Genomic DNA, 22,986 nt, shown 5'->3' with positions numbered 1-22,986 from the left:
ATTGTAGCCTTTTTGAAGTGGGTGGGAACCTCCATCTACAGCAGAGAGAGATTGAAGATGCCCTTGAACATTCCTGCCAGTTGATTGTCACAGGTTTTCAGTGCTCTACCAGGTACACCATCAGGGCGTGATGCTTTGCGAGGGTTCACCCTCTGACATCAGGCTCTGAGGCAGAGATCACAGGGTCACCAGATGGTTCTGGGATTTGCACAGGTATAGTTTTATTCTCCCTTTCAAAGTGTGCATAGAAGACATTGAGCTCATCTGGAAGTGAGGTATCACAGCCATCCATGATGTTATATTTCGCCTTGTAGGAAATAATGGTCTGCAAACCCTGCCAGAGGTGATGAGCATCTGATTCAGTCTCTAACTTCAATCGGAATTGCTTTTTTGGCTCAAACACACAAAATAGAGAGGAACTCAACAGGTCAGACAGCATACTCTAAGGGGATTAAACAGTTGACACATCGGGTCAGATCCCTTCATCAGGACTGGAAAGAGGGCGGGCAGAAACGAGAATGAGGGGGAGGTGTGTGGGTGGGGTGAGGTGAGGTATGAAGTACAAAGTTGGGAGAGGTAGGTGGAAGAGGTAAAGGGCTGAAGAAGAAGGAATCCAGTGGGGGAGGATAGTGAATCATGGATGGAAGGAAAGGAGGAAGGGATCCAGAGGGAGGTGATGGGCAGGTTAGGAGAAGAGAAGAGAATTGGGGAATGGAAAAAGAGGAGAAAAAGGGATGTTGGAGGAATTTCTGTAAGTTGGAGAGATCATTGCTCATGCCATCCATCCACACACCTTCCTCCTCACCTGGTGTCACCTATCGCTTACCAGCTTGTACTCCTTCTCTTCCTCCTCCTTCTTATTCTCGTTTCTTTCCCCTTCCTTTCCACCCCTGATGAAGAGTCTTGGTCAAAGCCTCAGCTGTTTATTCTCTTCTGTAAATGCTGCCTGACTTGCTGAGTTCCTCCAGCATTTTGAGTGTGTTGCCCTGAAAATGGATTTGCGTGTTTCACTCTGAAAAAAAATTCAATTGAGTGATGCAATTGAATTTCTTGGCACTGGTTTCATACAATTATCGTCAATTTGCTCAGAACATTCACAGCCTTTTAGATGTTGTCTTATCTCAACCAACATGAAAGTTAAAAACATCCTGAAGGCCATCTTGGTTTGGTATGTGCATGTCACTCACTGCAGTTATACATTTGTCTGCTTCATAAGAGAGTGAGAAAGCCTGTCATAAATCTCTACTTCTTCTTATTAAAAACTTCTTTATCCTTAATAAATTTTTATTGTCAATAAAGCCATTCTTTTTTTTTTACCATTTTTCTCTCTTGTCTGGATCATTTTATAGTGCTTGGATTTCAAAAACCTAGTGACTAATTTCATGAGACTTGGAGATGTTACAGAACTGGGTGTGTTTATTGATAAGATTATTTGCATTAGAAGTTTAAATGTACAAAGCATCATAAGGATCGTGACGTTAGGTACATGAGTAGAGTTAGAACAATAGAACAGTGCATATTGCCAAACTGTGTCATTGAACTATAAGCTAAGAGGAAATCACCGTGGAAATAGGCCATTTGCCCCACTATACATCCATTTACATAAATCTTAATGAAATCCCATTTTATTCTCTCCACTTTCCCATTAACTCCCCTCAGGTTCTATTACTGCTGCAAGCAGTTACATATAAAGGGAAATTTACAGTGACCAGGTAACCCAGATCACTGGAGATGTGAGCTGACAGCTCAACTAGCTGTGCCCCATGTCAACTCTGCTTATCAAATGAACCCAGCAACAACCAGTGAAGACTCGGCTGTTTTGTTAAAACATTCTTCGACTTCTTCTTCGTCTTGTTTTACGGTGGTTGGCACCCAGCTTAATGGTGCATTACCATTAAAATGTTAAAACATTCAAATGTGGAAATAAATGTTAAGCTTTAATATATTGAAGCGAGCTTTGAGTATGCAGAATTTACAAAGTCAAAATTCTTGGTCCAGCATCAAATTTGATATGGTAAAACAATTTTGGTGGAAAGTAGAAAGATGTTTTCTGAGTCAGGCCAGTACATAAACTTCACAGTCAGGGAGAAAATAGATACCACAGAGTTGAAATACAATCCGGCTGGAGGCTACAATTGGAAGAGAGAGTTTTCCAGAAATGGTAAAATCACTGGAATTTGAGCCAGCTTAATTATTTGACAGCTTTCATTCTTGTTTCAATTTTATAATTTTACCCATGATAATGACTAAAGGTGTGTAAGAATGAAAGTCTACTTTTATGTAACTTAACTTTCTTCACATGATCCTATGTTGAAAAGATTACGGTATGTCATATAGGGAAAGAAACATACCTGAAATTGGATAACTATAAAGGAGAGGAAAGTAAGATAGGTCTTCTGTGAAACAAAACAGAAAATGCTAGTGATACTGAATTTATCAGGCAAAATTGTAGAGATAAAATAGGTTAATATTTCACGCTAATGATCTTCCACGTTTGTTTGTGCACCACAGACGCGGTTGACCTGAGTTTTTTTCAATATTTTCCAGTTTCATTTCAGATTTCTAGCATCTGGTTTGAGTTCTTTATCAGTGTCTTGTTTGAGTCTGTTCTTGAAGAAAATGGTAAAATTATGATCAGAGTTGGTGGAAAGCAAGAAAGTTCTTCACATTATTGATATCAAGGACAGTTACATCTGTAAAAGGTGAACTTATTTATATAAGATCAGGTAACTGGATCCTTGATTTTCTGACCAACAGGCCACAACCAGTAGGATAAGCAGCAACATCTCTGCCGGATCTACCTGCAAAGTCGTGATCTCCTTTCTCCCTATACACCCAGAAATGTGTGGCCAGATTCTGTTCTATCTCCAACTACGAATTTGCAAATGCACCACTGTGGGGATAATGATGAGCCAGAGTACAGGAAGGAGATAGGGAGCCTGGTGTCATTTTGTCAGGACAACAAACTTTTCCTTAATGTCAGTAAAACAAAGGAAGTGATCCTTGACTTGTACTCCTGTATATATCATTGGGGTTGAGTTTCAAGTTCCACAGTGTAAGCATCATCAATAGCTTGCCCTGGTCCAACCATATAAACAGCACTTCCAAGAAACCGCACCAGCATCTCTACTTCCTTAGAAGACTAAGGAAATTCAGCATGTTCCCATTGACCCAACTTATTTTTATTAATGCACAATAGAATGTAATCTATCTGGATGAATAGCAGCTTGGTATGGCAACTGCTCTGTCCAAGACTGCAAGAAACTAGAGAAAGTTCCGGGTAGTCATCATGAAAAGCAGCTTCCCCTCCATGAACCCTGTCTAGACCTCTCACTTCCTCAGATAATTAAAGACCACACTCTCATTCTCACCTGTGGTTTCTTCCATTGGGCACAAAATACAAAAGCATCTGTACCAATATGCTCAAAGACAGTTTTATCCCATTGACATAAGGCTCCTGAACAAACCTTTTGCATGGTGAAGATGAACTGTTGTCCCCACAACCTGCCTCATCATGACCCTTGAACCCTATTGTCCAGCTGCACTGTGCTTTCACACACAAAATGCGCAAGGTATTCAGCAGATCAGGCAACATCTTTAGAGAGGAATAAACATTTGATGTTTAAGGCTGAAACTTTTCATCAGGAGCTCGTGGTTCCTAATGAAGCGTCTTAGCCCAAAATGGTGAATTCTTCCTTCTCCATAGATGCCGACTGATCTGTCTAGTTCCTTCGACATTTTGTGTGTGCTACAGTGGATTTCCAGCATCTGCAGAAATTCCTGTGTTTATGATGCACTTTGCTTTCTCTCTAAATATTACCATATCACTGTATTCTGCTTTCTGGTACTGCTTTTCCATTGAACTATCTAAAAACATGTTTTTGAAATGACCTACATGGATGGCTTGAAAAACTACATTTTCACTCAATTTCGGTACGTGACAATAAAAACCAATGTCAGTACCTGTAAGTGTTTTCAGTTTTTGCCTCTAGAAAGCATCTTAAAAATGGTACACAAGTAAATCAACTGCTGCGTAGGTACCTTAAAATTTAACTTTGATTCGTGGAGTCCTTCTGACTATTAGCTGCTCTTGCTACTACCAAATTTCCTCTTGCCATAATTTGGAGGTTTTAAAAATTAGTCTGCATGTGAAGGGTTAACATCCCAGGAGTTGTGCCATGGATAATATTGGAAAAGGGAAGTAATATTGGAAATGGAAGGATAAGGAGGAGCCTCCAAATGCTTTTTTTCAATGCGATCTTGGAATACTAGCTCAGAGTTTCAGAACCTGCTCTGAACTGGGCAAATTTAAATTGTCTTACACGGTAAGTAATATTACTTTTTTTCAATTAAAAATGTTCGATAGTGGACTCTCTATATAATGTATATACACAGACCTATCTCTGCCAATTTTGTAACAAACCATGTAGCTTTTATTACAAGTAATTTGGATATCACATGTGTAAAACATTAAGATGTGCTTTAGAGGACGGATACTTGTATGAAGTTTTAATATGATAAGGAATTTAATTATTTAAATTGAAAGATTTGGTGCAGTATAAAATCAAGTCACATTGAAACGTTTTCATTTGAAAATTCAACTCTTGTAAGTGATATTGTTCAATATTGCCTTTTGGATCGATACTTTCAATACAGTTGCTATGATGCTTCTGTATTGATCACTTGTATGTTGCACACGTAATTAACTTGAAGTGCTAATTGATCTTTTGATTTGTATATGAAACAGATTTCTCATGGAACATGTCATATTTATTTTGTAAAAGAAAGCTAGTTTTTGTTCTTAAGTTAATTGATTGCTTGCATGATTTTCATCAGATGAATATACTGCCATAATATTTAAAGACTGGCTTTTTTAATTAGAATTCCATCCTATAAAGCTAATCACTTGTACTTTCCACCTGGCTGGTAGTCAAAGCAAAAGAAAAAAATCATGTAATTAGAAAGAAGGGAAACCTTCAGATTGCAAATGCTGCATTTCAGTTCATTTACAAAAATAATAGTGAAGATAGATACTACAATATTTTAAAGTATGAGATCTGTGGCTCAGATTAAAGCAAAATAAATGATTAGATTACAAATGCATCTTAACTTTTCAAACATAATTTAGTCTTTGAGTTTATACTGGAACTATGACTACATTTGAGAGTTAATTTTTTTGGAATATATGTGGCATATTATTGCTTAAACAGACAATTTGAGTATTTGCACTAAAGGATAAAGCAATACCGTATTTTTATTTGATTCAGAAAAGTTAAAAAAAAGTCCATGTTTAAAAGTAATCTTTAATTAAAGAAGCCAGATGTCATTGTTGAAATATGTGCAACCATCGGTGGTGCATGCAGCCTGTTACAGTTGCACCGTAGTTTCTTACTTTTAAACTTTTTAACAGGTTATTTGTTGTATTTTTTTCTCACGGTAACACGTTGAAGCTGCACCCTCTCTAACATGCTGGTGGAGAGAGTTTTACTTGTTTTTTTAGCGCTGGAAATAGTTACATTCGGACACGTCTCATTAGCGTGGCAGCAGGCTGCATTGTTTATTCCAGGGACCAGCTGATTGTGCTTGTGCCCGCTGGTTTAGCGAACAGAACAGCGGACATCCCGGCTGAAATCTGGAGGAAAACACACAGGGGATGCAGAGGGGGATCAAAAAGGTGAGGGAAGAGGACCGGGTCGAGACAACAGAGGCTTATGGAGAAGAGAAGTTATAAGCCGTGTCTCCCCTCTCTCATCATGGGAAATGTGAGATCGCTGGGGAATAAAATGGACGAGTTGACGGCACTTGTCAGGAGTCAGAGAACATTTTGGGAGAGCAGTGTCATGTGTTTTACTGAAACGTGGCTGCACGAGGACATACCCGATCAAAGCGTTTCCATAGACGGCTTCCAGACCATTTGAGCTGACCGGAAATGCACTGAGAGTGGTAAGCGCAAAGGAGGAGGGCTTACGGTTCTGGTAAACAACAGATGGTGCAATCCTGGGCATATTACGATCAAGGAAGGTGTTTGTAGCCCGGATATTGAACTTTTTGCTGTCGAACTCCGGCCATATTATTTGCCAAGGGAAATCTCGCATGCAATTGTGGTTGTTGTGTACATCCCTCCCTCTGCCAACCCGATGTCAGCATGTAACATCATTTACACCGTCATAGCCAGATTTCAAACCCAGCACCCGAGTGCCCTCATTATCATCTCGGGTGACTTCAACCATGTTACCATGGCTGGAACACTGCCCAACCTCACGCAGTATGTGAGCTGTACAACCAGAGGGGAGAGGACTCTGGATTTGATGTACGCTAACGTTAATGATGCATACAACTCCTCTTTCCCACTGGGAAGATCAGATCACAACCTGGTGCATCTAAAACCCTGCTACATGCCTCTGGTGAAGAGTAAACCTACAACCTCGAGGACAGTGAGAAAATGGTCAGAGGAGGCTTATGAGGTGCTCCAGGGTTGTTTTGAGGTGACAGACTGGCAGGCACACTGTGAGCCACATGGAGAGGATATTGATGGGCTCACAGAGTGCATCACTGATTACATCAACTTCTGTGTGGACTGCAATGTTCCGACAAGAACTGTCCTTTGTTATTCAAATAACAAACCATGGGTGACAAAGGACATTAAGGACATCCTGAATGCTAAAAAGAGGGCATTTAGAGATGGAAATAGGGAGGAGCTGAGGGCAATACAGAGGGACCTGAAAGCCAGGATCAGGGAGGCTGAAGACGGGTACAGGAGGAAGCTTGAGTGGAAACTCCAGCAGAACAACATGAGAGAGGTCTGGAGGGGGATGAGGACCATCACTGGGTTCCGGAAAACTAGCAACAGAGGAGCTGAAGGCAGCATGGACAGGGACAATGAACTTAACCTGTTCTTTAACAGATTTGACATTGTGGCCCCTGCCCATCCCCCACATGAGTCATCTGTTGTCGGCCCCCAACCAACACATATTCCACTCTCCCTTCCTACCCCTCCTCACAGGCCCCCACCCTGCTCTCATGACTATACCCCTTCCCCACACAAAACCACCACGGTGGGCTTCACAGCTGAACAGGTGAGAAGACAGCTGAAACGTCTCAACCCAAGCAAGGCTGCAGGATCGGATGGTGTCAGTACCAGGGTGCTCAAAGCCTGTGCCCCTCAGCTATGTGGAGTACTTCGCCATGTCTTCAACCTGAGCCTGAGGCTCCAGAGGGTTCCTAGACTGTGGAAGACATCCTGCCTCGTCTCTGTGTCGAAGACGCCGCTCCCCAGCAGCCTCAGTGACTACAGACCGGTGGCATTGATCTTCCACATCATGAAGACCCTGGAGAGACTTGTTCTGGAGCTGCTCCGGCCTATGGTCAGGCCGCACTTAGATCCCCTCCAGTTCACCTACCAGCCCCGACTAGGAGTTGAGGATGCCATCGTCTACCTGCTGAACTGTGTCTACGCCCACCTGGACAAGCCAGCGAGCACTGTGAGGGTCATGTTTTTTGACTTCTCCAGTGCATTCAACACCATCCGCCCTGCTCTGCTGGGGGAGAAGCTGACAACGATGCAGCTGGATGCCCCCCTGGTATCATAGATTCTTGATTACCTGACTGGCAGACCACAGTACATGTGTTTGCAACACTGTGTGTCCGACAGAGTGATCAGCAGCACTGGGGCTCCACAGGGGACTGTCTTGTCTCCCTTTCTCTTCACCATTTACACCTCAGACTTCAACTACTGCACAGAGTCTTGTCACCTTCAGAAGTTTTCTGATGACTCTGCCATAGTTGGATGAATCAGCAAGGGAGATGAGGTTGAGTACAGGGCTACGGTAGGAAACTTCGTCACATGGTGTGAGCAGAATTATCTGCAGCTTAATGTGAAAAAGACTAAGGAGCTGGTGGTAGACCTGAGGAGAGCTAAGGTACCGGTGACCCCTGTTTCCATCCAGGGGGTCAGTGTGGACATGGTGGAGGATTACAAATACCTGGGGATGTGAATTGACAATAAACTGGACTGGTCAAAGAACACTGAGACTGCCTACGAGAAGGGTCAGAGCCGTCTCTATTTCTTGAGGAGACTGAGGTCCTTTAACATCTGCCGGACAATGCTGAGGATGTTCTATGAGTCTGTGGTGGCCAGTGCTATCATGTTTGCTGTTGTGTGTTGGGGCAGCAGGCTGAGGGTAGCAGACACCAACAGAATCAACAAACTCATTCGTAAGGCCAGTGATGTTGTGGGGATGGAACTGGACTCTCTGACGGTGGTGTCTGAAAAGAGGATGCTGTCCAAGTTCATGCCATGTTGGACAATGTCTCCCATCCACTACATAATGTACTGGTTGGGCACAGGAGTACATTCAGCCAGAGACTCATTCCACCGAGATGCAACACAAAGCGTCATAGGAAGTCATTCCTGCCTGTGGCCATCAAACTTTACAACTCCTCCCTTGGAGGGTTGGACACCCTGAGCCAATAGGCTGGTCCTGGACTTATTTCATAATTTACTGGCATAATTTACATATTACTATTTAACTATTTATGGTTTTATTACTATTTAATTATTTATGGTGCAACTGTAACGAAAAGCAATTTCCCCCAGGATCAATAAAGTATGACTATGACTATGACTATGACTATGGAATGTACAGCTTGGCCACAGGAATAATCGATAAACCTAGTGGATTATCTAACTCACCCTTTCCCGTTATTTTAAAATTAGCCTCTAAAAAGTGACAAATTCATTCAGCCATGCATAGAAAATACCATTCTTTTGTGAGTTAGGGATTAACATCAAAAACAATTGTTCAGTTTATAAAATAAATCTGCAAAGTAGTAATAAAAGCTGTAGTGGAATGATCAGAGCAAATATATGATGCACTGATATAAAACAGACAACTAATGTGACAGGAAATTAAGGATCAAGTTACTGTTGTTCTAACAACTCCAGAGATCCAAAAGACATAAAACATAAATAATAAAATGTGGAGTGGGTTAATTGGCCACGTGTCTCTGCTCCACCATTCAATGTTTGAGCTTTTACCTCCGAGTCATTTTCCCGTTCTCACCTCATATCCTTAATTTTCAAAAATATATAGGATCTTAATCCTGAATATACTTATTAAGCCTCCACAGTTCTCAGTGTCCAGAAAGATTCACTGCCTATAGGTGAGGAGATTTCTACTCACCTCAGTCCTGAATGAATAACCCTTTACTTTGAGAACTCATCACCCCTTGGTTTAAGCCAACACAAGCAAAGGAAGCATTGGCTCTGCCTTTACCCTGAGAAACCCTGAAAGAACTTTGTATGTTTCAATACCTCTCATTCTTCTGAGTGCCTAGTCAGATTGACCTTTCTGCACGGTATGATCCCACAACCCAGATATCTGGCGAACACTTCACTCCCTCTATTGAAATTGTATCCTTCATTTGCAGGGAGAGCTGACATTTAAACACTGCCAATATCAGTGAGAACTTTGACGTGAGACAAATTTGCTCCTTGCTTTGCCTGTACTCTGGAACCGTGTTTTGCTTTACTGCTGCCTGTGTCTCAGCCACTGTTTAGGCTTCATTGCTGCATTCAAGAGTGCAATGGACTAGTGGAAGGAGAGCTCCAAATCAATGCTGCATAGGTACAGGAATCCGGAGACTGCAGGTACTGATTCTGGGCAGTGAGTCTGTCCCAGCATGATCCAGCCCATTGTTTTATTATGATAATGGAGCAGCCTTCCGGTGTGTGTAATTTCTGCCTCAGTTAGGATGTGGGCAGCAGTCCAATAGAAATGAAGTGATATCAGATTTCCTTCCACTCCCTCATTTGGGAAATATGCAGATGAAGGGGTAACACTGTGTGTCATCCATGAGAAATTTGCATCGGTCAGGCATAAAGTAGTCTTGACTTAAACAAAAAGAAAGCTAATGCTGTACTTACTATGATGCTGAAAGAGGTCAGTTGGCCCTAATGCTTGAAAATCAAATGCAGGGTTGATGTGTCCTTAGAAACAGGGATCATGGTTTCAGAAAAAGTGGCAGGCTATTTAGGATGAGGAGAAATTTCATCACACAGGTCATGGTGAATCTTTAGTTGGCTCTCCCATTGGGTTTATTTGAAACAGAGATTAATATATTTTAAGGATATGAGGATGGTGCAGGAAAATGGCACTGAGGTAAATGATCAGAGGTTATCTTAGTGTAAGTTGGAATAGGTTTGAAGGGACAAGTGGTCTACACCCTCTCCTATTTCTACATTACAAATAGATGAAATATTGAAAAAAAGTCTTCACGGTCCTTTTGATTTTAGGGCATTTCTTTTCATTCTGTATTCCCGGATTCCTGGCATATCTTTATCTATTCCATGATAACCTTCATATATTAGAATTCCTCATATTTCTTCTGTTCCAGGAAGAATGTAACCAGCTTCTCCCATCTATCATCATAACTAAATTTCACCATTTCTGGAATTATTTTGTTAATTCTCTATATTATTCTCTTGAAAGTCTTAACTTCTGTTCTAAGTGGTTGCCCCTAGAATCAGACACGATATTCAAACACAGGTTCAAATTCAGATTTACTCATCGCATGTACATCAGGACATACGTTGCTTGCATTAACCATCAACACACCCAAGGATGTGTTTGAGGCAGCCCAGAAGTGTTGCTATGTACTCCGGTGCCAGCAGAGCAAACTCACAGTGAGAACAACAGAGAACGCAACAATACAAAACTCAACAAGTAACATAACAGCAACGGCAAAGCAGGACCCTTCCCTCTCTCCCACCTTCCCTCACACATGACCAGTCGTCCAACTGTAGGGCATGCCACTGGGCCTCCAGTCTCCAGGCTTCGGCCTTCAGCCTCCAACTTCTGGACTTCCGATCGACTTTCAGGCTGAGGTCTTTGGTATTGTCCCCCAGACTAGCTGATTATGGGACCCAGCACAGACTCACTGGTCCTCGTGCCTCCCAAGACCCACTGACCTGGTTCAGCCACCGTCCACAGATACCCGCCATCAATTATTCACATCACTGTCTCCAAAACCATCCCTACAAACTTAAAAACACAACTGAACCTGAGCCAGTTGTCAAATACACCTTCTGGTGCTACTTGGATACGTCTTCAGTGATGAACCTAGGGTCATAGGGTGCTTCCAGTCTTTAATCATCAGACAACCTCGCCCGGTTGACCCAGCTGGGGCTGATCAGCCCCCGAATTGTGTCCAAGTGGCGCACTAATCCACGGATCCCCCCTCCGGATCCACAGCCACCGCGAGGCCTTTTCAGCAGCCTCCTGAATGTTCTTGGTGGCTCTTCTGCACTGCAGTCCCTTAACTCCAAGGAGTTTTAGAGTCTGCTGTAATGAATGGCCAGCAAAGCCCCAGCACACAACTTCGACTGGCTCACAGCGAGCTCTCCAGCCATTGCTCCAGCATTCTGCAACAAGATCTATGTATCTAGCTCTCTTGCGCTCATTGGCCTCTTCAATCCAGTCTTCCCAGGGGACAGTAGGACCACTTGTTCCAGTAGGACCACTTGCTTTGTAGACTCCGATATTAACACCATGTCCGGGCAGAGTGGAGTGGCTGCGATGTTCTCTGGGAACTTGAGCTGCCTCCCTATCTTGATGGAGACCACAGCTCCAGTGTCATATACTACACTTACATTTTACAAGTACTTTCTCACACTGTCCAGCCATTTCTAAAGAAGCATGCATAGATGCCCCTCAATCTGTTTGCTCTTGTTGCCTTATAGAAATTTGCTCCTCTGCTTTTTTGCTTCTTCTCATTATCCCTACCAAAATAACATGCTGCCATCAGTTTCAATACCAGGCTTATTGTCAGGTCTGTTCTGTCAGTCTCAATTCAATATGTTGCTTAACAATAGTGAGAATAAATTATAAGGAAAATCCAAAGGAGAATGAAATTGTTCTGTGAGCTGATACAGATTTAATGGGGCAGATGACTTCCTTCCTTATCATAAGAAAATTTGGATGATTCTCTCCCAGCTATCACTGTCTTCAGATGTCTATGCAAAAGCAATACTTTTGAATATTCCCAACTAAAATTTACAAAACTACATACTTTGATTGATACATAGTGCCACATTTTTGAGGAGGTTAGTGGGGGCATGGAGGAGGGGTTGGTAGAAAGAAGCCCGTTAAATCACTGAGTGAATTACCAATTCTATCTGATATGGATTAGCAAATGTAAAATACGTAAATCTTTGCCCTTGATGGCTATTTGGCTGTTATCCTGTTTGAATACTTCCTGAGCATTTAAAATCTAATTTGCAGATTGCACATTTTTTGCATGTGATTATTTCAAAGTGTTTAAACATATATGATTTGTGGAGGTAAGAATTTTACCCAATGCTTTAGAAATGCTCATTCAAAATATATGTTAACCTCGTACGCTAACGTTAGGTTGTGGCGACCCACTTTCTACGCAGGTGAACCGGCTCACAAAATGGTGTGTGCTTCGGCAGAGAGGCCAGCCCCAAAATGGCGCTGGGTCTTCTTCTTCACCAGCAAGGGGAGAAAGCCCGCGTGCAGGAAGAGACTTCATTTCCGCCCGGACAGGGTGGGAACGGAACTGCTTAAAAACCAGTGCTGTGAAGTTTGAATAAACTAGTCTCGAGTGCAACTTACAGACTGCGTGTCGTTATTTCTAGCTCTGTGTGTAGCACATCGCTACATTGGTGACCCGATGGTCCAAACGGGATTTGGACCAAAGATGATCAACTCTTCATCTGTTCACGCAGTTTCGCTAAAACTGCCAACTTTCTGGATGCTGCGACCACGTGTGTGGTTTGACCAAGCAGAAGCCCAGTTCCAGATTCGGCAGATATCTTCGGATTCCACACGTTACTATTACGTGGTGAGCTCCCTCGACCAGGAGGCAGCTGCACGAGTTGGGGATTTCATACAGTCACCCCCGGAAGAAGGCAAATATGCAGCATTCAAAGCACTGCTCATAGGGACCTTTGGCCTCTCATGGTGTGAGCGAGGTGCCCGCTTGCTGCACCTGGACGGTCTGGGAGACAGGCCGCCATCAGCATTAATGAACAAGATGCTGGCCCTGGCTGAAGGACACAAGCCCTGCCTCATGTTTGAGCAGGCATTCCTAGAGCAACTGCCCGAGGACATACATCTGCTGCTGGCTGACGCAGATTTCAGTGACCCCCGGAAGGTGGCGGCCCGGGTAGACGTGCTGTGGAAAGCCAAGAAGGAGAGCGGGGTGTCCGTCGGACAGATTACCAAGCCACGTGCCCAACAGCAGGCCAGACCAGGCCCGGCAATGGAGCGCACACATGCAAGAGGCACGAGTGAAGAGGCCAAGGAACAGTGGTATTTCTACCACCAGCGGTGGGGCACAGAAGCCCGCCGTTGTCGCCCACCCTGCAAGTTCCCGGGAAACGCCAGGGCCAGCTGCCGCTAATGGCTATGGCGGCTGGCCACCAGGACAGCCTCTTGTACATCTGGGACAAACAGTTGGGACGCTGCTTCTTGGTCGACACCAGAGCGGAGAACAGCGTCTTACCCCCGACGGGGTATGACACCCGCAACAGGAAGCCGGAACCCACCCTGAGGGCGGCAAACAGCAGCAGGATACGGACCTACGGCACCCACACAGTGCAGCTACAATTCAGCGCCAGCCGGTTCACGTGGGACTTCACACTGGCTGCCGTGGCCCAGCCACTCCTGGGGGCGGACTTCTTGCGAGCTCACAGCCTGCTGGTTGACTCGCAAGGGAAAAGACTGGTCCATGCCAAGACTTTCCAGGCGTCCTCCCTGGGTGAAGCCAAGTTGCCGGCCCCACACCTGGACTCCATCACGCTGTCTGACAATGAATTCACCAGAATCCTGGCAGATTTTCCATCGGTTCTGGCACCGCAGTTCACAGCAGCCATGCCCAGACATGGAGTACAGCACCACATCCCGACCCAGGGACCACCCCTCCACACCCGTGCGTGAAGGTTTACCCCGGTCAAGCTCCGCCTGGTGAAGGAGGAATTCAAGAGGATGGAGGAATTGGGGATCGTACGGTGGTCCGACAGCCCATGGGCCTCCCCCCAACCCAATGCAGCCAGGGGCTGGAGGCCATGCGGCGACTACCGCAGACTGAACGAGGCTACAACTCCAGACCGCTACCCTGTGCTGCACATACAGGACTTTGCAGCAAACCTGCATGGGGCAAGCATCTTTTCCAAAGTAGACCTCATCCGGGGATACCATCAAATCCCGGTACACCCTGAAGACATCCCCAAAACAGCACTCATCACCCCGTTTGGACTTTTCGAATTCCTCCGAATGCCATTTGGTCTAAAGAATGCCGCACAGACGTTTCAGCGACTAATGGACGCGGTGGGACGCGACCTGGACTTTGCATTCATCTATTTGGACGACATCCTCATAGCCAGCAGTAGTCGTCAGGAGCATCTGTCCCACCTCTGCCAGCTCTACTCCCGCTTGAGTGATTTCGGCCTCACGATCAACCCAGCCAAATGCCAGTTCGGACTCGACACTGTCGACTTCCTGGGCCACAGGATTACCAAAGACGGGACAACACCTCTGCCCGCCAAGGTAGACACGATCTGCCACTTCGCCCGGCCCAACACAGTCAAAGGCCTGTAGGAGTTCGTTGGTATGGTGAACTTCTACCACTGCTTCCTCCCCTCAGCAGCCCGTAACATGTGCCCTTTGTTCACCCTGATGTCGGGTAAAGGCAAGGGCATTACTTTGGACGAAGAGGCTGCAGCCGCTTTCGTTAAAGCCAAGGAAGCCTTGGCAGACGCTGCGATGCTGGTGCACCCCAGAATGGATGTTCCAACCACCCTCACAGTGGACACATCCAACACAGCAGTCAGTGGGATGCTGGAGCAACTCACCGAGGGGCGCTGGCAACCCCTGGCATTCTTCAGCAGGCACCTACAGCCACCCAAACTCAAGTACAGTGCCTTCGACCAGGAGCTGTTGGCACTATATCTGGCAATCCGGCATTTCAGGTACTTCTTAGAAGACAGGCCATTCACCGCGTTCACGGACCACAAACTGTCGACCTTCGTGTTCATGAAGTTGTCTGATCCCTGGTCGGCCCGCCAGCAGCAACATCTGTCCTACATCTCTGAGTACACGACGGACATCCAGCATGTCTCAGGAAAGGACAACGTCGTGGCGGACACACTCTCCAGACCAACTATCCAGGCCCTGTCACAGGGGGTGAACTATGCAGCACTGGCGGAGGCACAGCAGGCAGACGACGAGATGCCCAGCAATATTCACAACACGCTGGAGGAACTCAGTAGGTCGGGCAGCATCCGTGGAAAAGATCGGTTGACATTTCGGGCCGGAACCCTTCGTCAGGACTGTAGAGGGAAGGGGCAGAGGCCCTATAAAGAATGTGGGGGGAGGGTGGGAAGGAGAAGGCTGGTACGTTCCAGGTGAAAAACCAGTAAGGGGAAAGATAAAGGGGTGGGGGAGAGGAAGCAGGGAGGGGATAGGCAGGAAAGGTGAAGAAGGAACAGGGGAAAACACAATGGGTAGTAGAAGAAGTAGCCACCCACTTCAACTCTGCTTCCCATTCCCATTCAGATATGTCCATACATGGCCTCCTCTACTGCCATGATGAGGCTAAACTCAGGTTGGAGGAGCAACACCTCATATACCGTCTAGGTAGTCTCCAGCCCCTTGGTATGAACATAGAATTCTCCAGCTTCCGGTAATTCCCTCCCTCTCCCTTCCTCTATCCTTATTTCACTGTACCCCCTCCCCCAGCTGCCTATCATCTCCCTCATGGTTCCACCTCCTTCTACTACCCATTGTGTTTTCCCCTATTCCTTCTTCACCTTTCCTGCCTGTCACCTCCCTGCCTATCCCCTCCCCCACTCCTTTATCTTTCCCCTTACTGGTTTTTAACCTAGAGCCTACCAGCCTTCTCCTTCCCACCTGCCTCCCACCTTCTTTATAGAGCCTCTGCCCCTTCCCTCTACAGTCCTGACGAAGGGTTCCGGCCCGAAACGTTGACTCATCGTTGACGCTGCCCGACCTGCTGAGTTCCTCCAGCGTGTTGTGAGTGTTGCTTTGACCCCAGCATCTGCAGATTATTTTGTGTTTACGAGATGCCCAGCTACAGGACTGTAGTCTTCGGTTTGCAGCTGCCAGACTTCCTCGTAGGCCCAGGTGAGAGGACCCTCCTGTGTGAGGTGGCTACTGGCCAACCTCGCCTCATTGTCCCGGCAGCCTGATGGCAGCGAGTTTTCGACTCCATACACGGCTTGGCGCACCCATTTATCAGGACAACCGTCCGGATGGTCTCCAGCAAGTTCGTGTGGCACAGGCTTTGCAAACAGGTCAGCGAATAGGCCAAAACGTGCAGGCAGTGCCAAACAGCCAAGGTGCAGCGGCACACCAAATCCCCGCCGCAGCAGTTCGAACCCACCCGCCGGATGTTCGACCACATTCATGTGGATATCGTGGGGCCCCTGCCAGTGTCGCAAGGAGCGCAGTACCTCCTAACTATGGTAGACTGGTTCACCAGATGGCCAGAGGCAGTCCCGCTCACCGACACCACCTCCGAATCCTGCGCCCGAGCACTGATCGCAAGCTGGGTAGCCCGCTTCGGGATACCGGCCCACATTACCTCCGACAGGGGTGCCCAGTTCACCTCCAGCCTGTGGTCGGCTATGGCCAGCCTGCTGGGATCGCAGCTACACCACACAACTGCCTATCACCCACAGTCGAGTGGACTAGTGGAGCGTTTCCACCGTCACCTGAAGTTAGATCTCATGGCCCGCCTGGAGGGGCCTAACTGGGTGGACAAACTTCCCTGGGTCCTGCTCGGAATCCGCACGGCGCCCAAAGAGGATCTGCACACCTCATCGGCCGAGTTGGTGTACAGCGCACCCCTGGTCGTCCCTGGAGTGTTCATACCAGCCCCAAGGGGACAAGAGGAAGAACCCGCAGCAGTCCTGGACAGACTATGCAAAAGGCTCAGTAACCTGGCCCCCATAGCAACTTCACAGCACGGACAGATCCCGATCTGCATGCCCAAAGATCTGCAGAACTGTAAGTTTGTATTTGTACGAAGGGGCGCACATCAGGCACTGCTACAGCAGCCATACGAGGGGCGTTCAAGGTGATCAGGAACAACGGGTCCACGTACGTGCTGGACATTGGGGGGAAAGAGGAGGTTTTCACGGTGGACCGACTCAAACCGGCCCATATGGACTTGGCGCAGCCGGTTGAGGTTCAGGCATCGTGGCGCAGAGGCAGACTGCCCAATCAGAGACTGATCCAGACTGTGGACATTGGGGAGTGTATCGCCAGTTCTGGGAGGGTGGGGGGTTATGTGGCGACCCACTTTCTACGCAAGCGAACCGGCTCACAAAATGACGCGTGCGTCGGCAGAGAGACCAGCCCCAAAATGGCACTGGGCCTTCTTCTTCACCAGCAAGGGGATAAAGCCCGCGCGTGGGAAGAGACTTTTGTAATGCTCCTCTTATGTCACTTCTGCCCGGAGAGGGTGGGAACCGAACTGCTTAAAAGCCAGTGCCGCGAAATAGTCTCGAGTGCAACTTACAGACTGCGTGTCGTTATTTCTAGCTCTGTGTGTAGCACATCACTACAAGGTAATGAATTTGTTGTTCCAGGATCACCTGGGTCTTGTTGCAAAACAAATTAGTGAATTAGTTTTATTTAATCATATTTATATAATTTATTCTGTTCAAAAAGAAACATGAGCTGAACTTAAACAAATTAGTTCTGTGTTTTCAAGATCTTGCTATTTAAAAGCAATAGTACAATAACAAATAGTAAAACAAAAATAAATCTTTGCTCTTTCTCATGGTTTTAATAGGACAATTTTTGGAACTTGCACCACCATGGGGCTGCTTGAAACATCAATGTTATTATTCCTTCTGACAACAACATGTAATACTAACTCTCAGGCACAAGGTATTTAAAAATTTCTAAATGTGAATTCATTTTGCTTAACAGACTAACTATAAATCTGCACGGAAATATATAAAACGTGGTTTTTAATTATACATATGTATGTGTGTAAAATATATACAAAACAATGAATTTTAAAGAAATACTTCATTACAGTTACCTGATATAAAACACGGTTGGGGCACAGTCCTGATCGTCAATGCTGTTTGTATGGAATTTACACTTTCTCCCTGAGACTGCATGAATGATCTGGTTTCATCCCATATTCCCATCATCTGTGAATTGATAGGTTTTAATGGGCACTGTAAATTGTTCCTAGGGCGATGGTTATAGGTAGAATCTGGAGGGAGTTTATGTTTTCAGATCCACAGAAAAGTAATTGGGGAATTGGGCTACTCTGTAAGCTAGCATAGGCTTGATGGGCTGAATGAAATCCTCGCTATCACATGAAATTATGAATATATGGATTTGACTCTTGGTGATCTGGAAAAGAAAGAATGATTGTCAACTTTGGCCCTTACTGGTAAGGAGGTCTGCAAGACAGAAAGACAGGAAGGTGGGGCAGCTTCAGTTGCTGCCCATAAAGATGGAGCATCGAGAGCCCGGTGGACCATTGACAACAGCTCGGACAGAGTTGCATTCGGATTTGGGATAGTAAGAGGTCATTGTATCCAGAGGGATGAAATAAGTGGGACGGAGGACTCTGGGGGAGAAAGCTAGAGTGAAACCAGGGGACATGACTTGTTCAGGTTTGAGGTTGAGCCAACACATGCGTGTGGCAGGGAGAACTCATTCCATGGGCTTGGTTTCACAGAAAGTTAGAATGTAGGTTTTTTTAAGTTAGAAAATGGGGAATAGAGAGTTTGCATGAGGAGGAGTAAGACCTAGTGTTAGAGGTGGTGGGATGAAGTTGATACAGGGGGTATGGCTATCAGCATGGAGGATTGGCAAGTGATGTTCAACTTCAGAAATGAGGAATGATTACAAAAGCTATTTGAAGCTCAGACTATTGAACAACAGGAGGAACTGGAGAGGCAGCTGGCATAATTATAACAGTCCAGACATAATGGTTAAAATTCTTCCACACAAAAGAATAAATATTAGGTCAGAAATCAGACTGAGGCTGAAGTTGAATAATTATCAGATGCAGTGGGTCACACAATGTCTCAGAAGGTAAAGAGGCAGTGAGGGAAATGAGCTGAGGGCTCAACAAAATGACCATAAAATTTAAGCTGCTGTTCAGCAGATCAAAGAGGAATCAGTTGGGCCTTAAGGTGTCATCTGGAGCAGGTCCAGACCAGCTAAGTCTAGGAAAGTAGAAACCCATTCTCTGAAGAAGAGCAAGAGCAGAATTCTTCAGAGAGTGAGAGTAAGCAGTTGAAGCTGGCTGAAGATCAGGCTAAATGGTACCCTCTGTCTGAGCTAGGGGAATTTAGACTGTGGGAGCGAATTGCACAGAATGGCAGTTCCCGATTTTGAATGACCGCTATTTGAAACTTGCATCTCAGGCTGCTCAACTGAGTTCAGTTTTTGGCTTTAATTGAGGGGCTGAGATCACCGCAGTTACTTTACTTTTTGTAGCCTGCACAATTCAACTGCAGGGTCAGTTGGCAATGCGTGGAATTCACTTACAGGGATGGAAAATGGGAATTTGGACCCTGAAATCTTTTAATAACAATAGGGACATCATATTAATGTTCATGTTTTCTCATTGAAACTAACGATATTTTTTGAACTGCCAGTTCTTCATGAACCTGCTGCTGATATTGTTTTTCTGATTGATGGATCTCAAAATATGGGAATCCAAGGATTTAGACAGATACGCACTTTTCTTTTAAAAACTATCAGCAAGCTGAATGTAAAAACGGATGAGTACAGAATTGGTCTTGTTCAGTACAGTGATGTCCAACGTGCGGAGTTTGTGTTGAATAAATTTCAATCCAAGAAGGATGTGCTGAACTACATAAAGAAAAGATTTCAGTATAAGGGTGGAACTTTGGTAAATACAGGCATTGCATTGGATTTTCTGCTTAAAAACTTCTTCACACAAACTGCCGGAAGTCGAAATGCTGAAAATATTCCTCAAATTGCAATAATAATTACATCTGCACCATCAGAAGATAATGTTGAAAACTATGCCGCAGCCTTGAAAAAAAGCAATATTATATCTATTTCCATTGGAGTAAAGAAGGCAGACATCACGGAACTACAAAAAATCGCCTATCGTGACAGTCTTCCATTTGTTTACAAAATCGATAAGGTTGCTGGTATTGCAGATTTATCTTCAGATGTACTTGAAACAGTGAAAAACATACACAATATCATCAAACGCCAAGCAGTAGTACCAGCATCAGGTAAAGTCAAAATACTTCTTCACTAATATTGAAATTATTTGTCAGATGTAAAATTATTTCTGTTTTCTTTCTGAATCAGTAATGACTATGTAAACTGCTCAATATTATCTTTTGGTCCAATAAAATCGAATAAGTATTCATAAAGGTACACAGTGAGGAATATATGCTACTTAGAAAATAATGAGCTACTAAGAGATAATGGGCTGAAGAATAATTTGAATAAAAACAAGTCTTTAAAAAATAATGTCTATGATATGGCAGTGAGAAGAATATGCCATGGTGGGTATGCATTTCATTATCAGTATTAATAGTACAGCACTACGGCCTATCTTGTAAAATAAATCTTAAGTTTGGTAGACAAAATTTTTAATATTTTCAACTTAACTTGTGGTGAAAATAAAATTGGATGTACATGAATTAAGGTGCTTATATATAACTATTAAGCATATATTTAATCCAATAAAAAGTGATCAGTGCTCAGCAAGTTAGTTTACTTTGGATTACGTCAGCATTGAGAAAAGGAGCCACAGTGGCATTGGGTTTATGCTGGTCTTGCTAGGTAACAAAAAATAAAAGCAAATTCAAGTGGTAAGGTAAAAGATGAAAATGAGATATAAATATGTATTTTATTTAACTGTTTAATTGTTCCCATATTATGCATTTGTTTTGATGAGGGTTGTTCTTGATGTTTTCAGATGAGATCTATTCAATCTCCATGTCATTTGGTTAACAATAGATTATATATTTAGTATCATAAGAACCGAAGAACTCTAAATCTTGTTGTCTATTTTCTGCAGAGTGCTCCTATCCATGGTTGGCTGACATTATATTCCTAGTGAGTGAATCTAGCATGATTGGAAATAGTGACTTTCAAAAGATCCGCAATTTTCTGATTAAGGTTATTACAGCTTTGGATATAAGTGCTAAAAGAATACAGATCGGTTTGGCCCGGTATAGTAACAGTACAAAACCAGATTTCTACCTCAATTCTTTTTCAAACAAGGCAGACATCATCCAATACCTAAAAGAAATGGTTTACAAAGGAGGAGTTTCTAATACAGGGGCTGCTATGGACTTTGTAAGGCACCATTACCTTACAGAAAGATCTGGCAGCAGAATAGAGCAAGGAATTCATCAAATTATAATTGTGATCACTGCAGAAGATTCAGCAGATAGTGTGGCTCGACCAGCTGCTGAGCTCCAACGTGCTGGTGTTCATGTATATGCAGTAGGCATCAAAAGTGTCAGTTTCAAGGAACTTGCAAGTATTGCATCACCTCCTCCAGAAAATTTTGTTATGTTAACTAACAATTTGGAAGATATTGAAAGAGACATCCTAAAGAAAATTTGCAATGTAAATTATAGACGAGCTTTAGAAACCCAGTCAGAGGATTTACAGACGCAAGGCAAGTTTTGAGTTTGATTTCATGATTTAACATACAAATTTTAAAATACATGTATAAGAGATGGCTATTAAACCTCTATAACATCGTCTTCCCTTGTTGGTGCATTTGGCAACAATGAGGGTGAATGTCAGTTCTCAGTGCTTTTGTGTTGAAATGTTGCCTTTATCTAATCTAGTTAATTAATTAATTAATTACTCAGCAGTTAAATAAAAGCCTGAATGTGCAGAATTTAAATCCATTCAGAACAGTCTTTAAAACTGCTAATGCAAAATAAACCATGCAGATATTCTAATTACTGGGACCTGACCAGAAAAGGCACCATTTATTCCTAATCTTTGCCTTCTACCAGTCAGCCACTCTTCTGCCCAAGCTAATATCCTTCCTGTAATACCATGGGCTCTAATCTTGTTTAGCAGCCTTATGTGCAGCACGTTTTCAAGGAACTTCTGAAAATCCAAGTAAACAACATCCCCTGACTAGCTGTTCTCCATTCTCCCTGTTAGATCCTCAAAGAATTCCAACAGATTTGTCAGATATGATTTCCCCTTAAGGAAACCATGTTGACTTCGGTCTATTTTATTGTGTGCCTCCAATACTCTGAAATCCCATCTTTGATAATGGACTCAAATACTGTATCTTGCCAACCATTGAAGTCAGGCTAATTTCCTGTCTTTGGCCTCAAAGAGTGGAGTGACATTTGTGTTTTCCAGTGCTCTAGAACCATTCCAGAATCTAGTGATTCATGAAAGATCATATTAACGCCTTTACAATCTCTTCAGCTATGTCTTTCAGAACCTTGAGTTCTAGTCCATCTGGTACAGGTGACTTATCCAGCTTCAGATTTTTCATCTTCCCAAGCATCTTTTCCTTAGTAATAGTAATACACTCACCTCTGCTCCAGCACTTTCGAATTTCTGGCATAGTGCTGGTGTCTTCCACAGTGAAAATACTTATTCAGTTCATCCGCCATTTGTTTATCCCCCATTACTGCCTCTCTAGCGTTATTCCTCATCTGATTGATGTCCACTGTTGCATCTCTTTTACTCTTTATATACCTGTTAAAACTTTTAGTATCCTCTTTCATATTTAATATTTTTTTTCTCTTTATTGCTTTTTTAGTTGTCTTCAATTGGCTTTTAAAGCTTTCATAATCCTCTAGCTTCCCACTAGTTTTTGCTATACTGCATGACCTCTCTTTTGCTTCTATGATGTTTTTGACTTCACTTTTCAGTGATGGTTGCCTCATCCTCCCTCTAATATGCTTTTTCTTCTTCAGGATGAACCAATCTT

The 22,986-nt window shown here is 44.1% G+C and overlaps 1 protein-coding gene across 1 annotated transcript in view; it reads left to right on the top strand.

Annotated features, from left to right (window-relative positions):
* Positions 1-4,273: 4,273 nt before the first annotated feature.
* LOC134357972 (collagen alpha-3(VI) chain-like) overlaps positions 4,274-22,986 on the top strand; it is a 112,938-nt gene continuing 94,225 nt past the window's right edge. Inside the window, exons 1-3 of the mRNA XM_063069800.1 lie at positions 4,274-4,325; positions 17,842-17,939; positions 19,679-20,290. Of these exons, the coding sequence (XP_062925870.1) occupies positions 17,867-17,939; positions 19,679-20,290 (685 nt within the window). The 5' untranslated portion in view covers positions 4,274-4,325; positions 17,842-17,866. The remainder of the gene's footprint in view (positions 4,326-17,841; positions 17,940-19,678; positions 20,291-22,986) is intronic.

The sequence above is a fragment of the Mobula hypostoma genome, chromosome 17, assembly GCF_963921235.1.
Source record: "Mobula hypostoma chromosome 17, sMobHyp1.1, whole genome shotgun sequence".
NCBI lineage: Eukaryota > Metazoa > Chordata > Chondrichthyes > Myliobatiformes > Myliobatidae > Mobula > Mobula hypostoma.
This window is presented reverse-complemented; position numbering and strand designations above follow the sequence as displayed.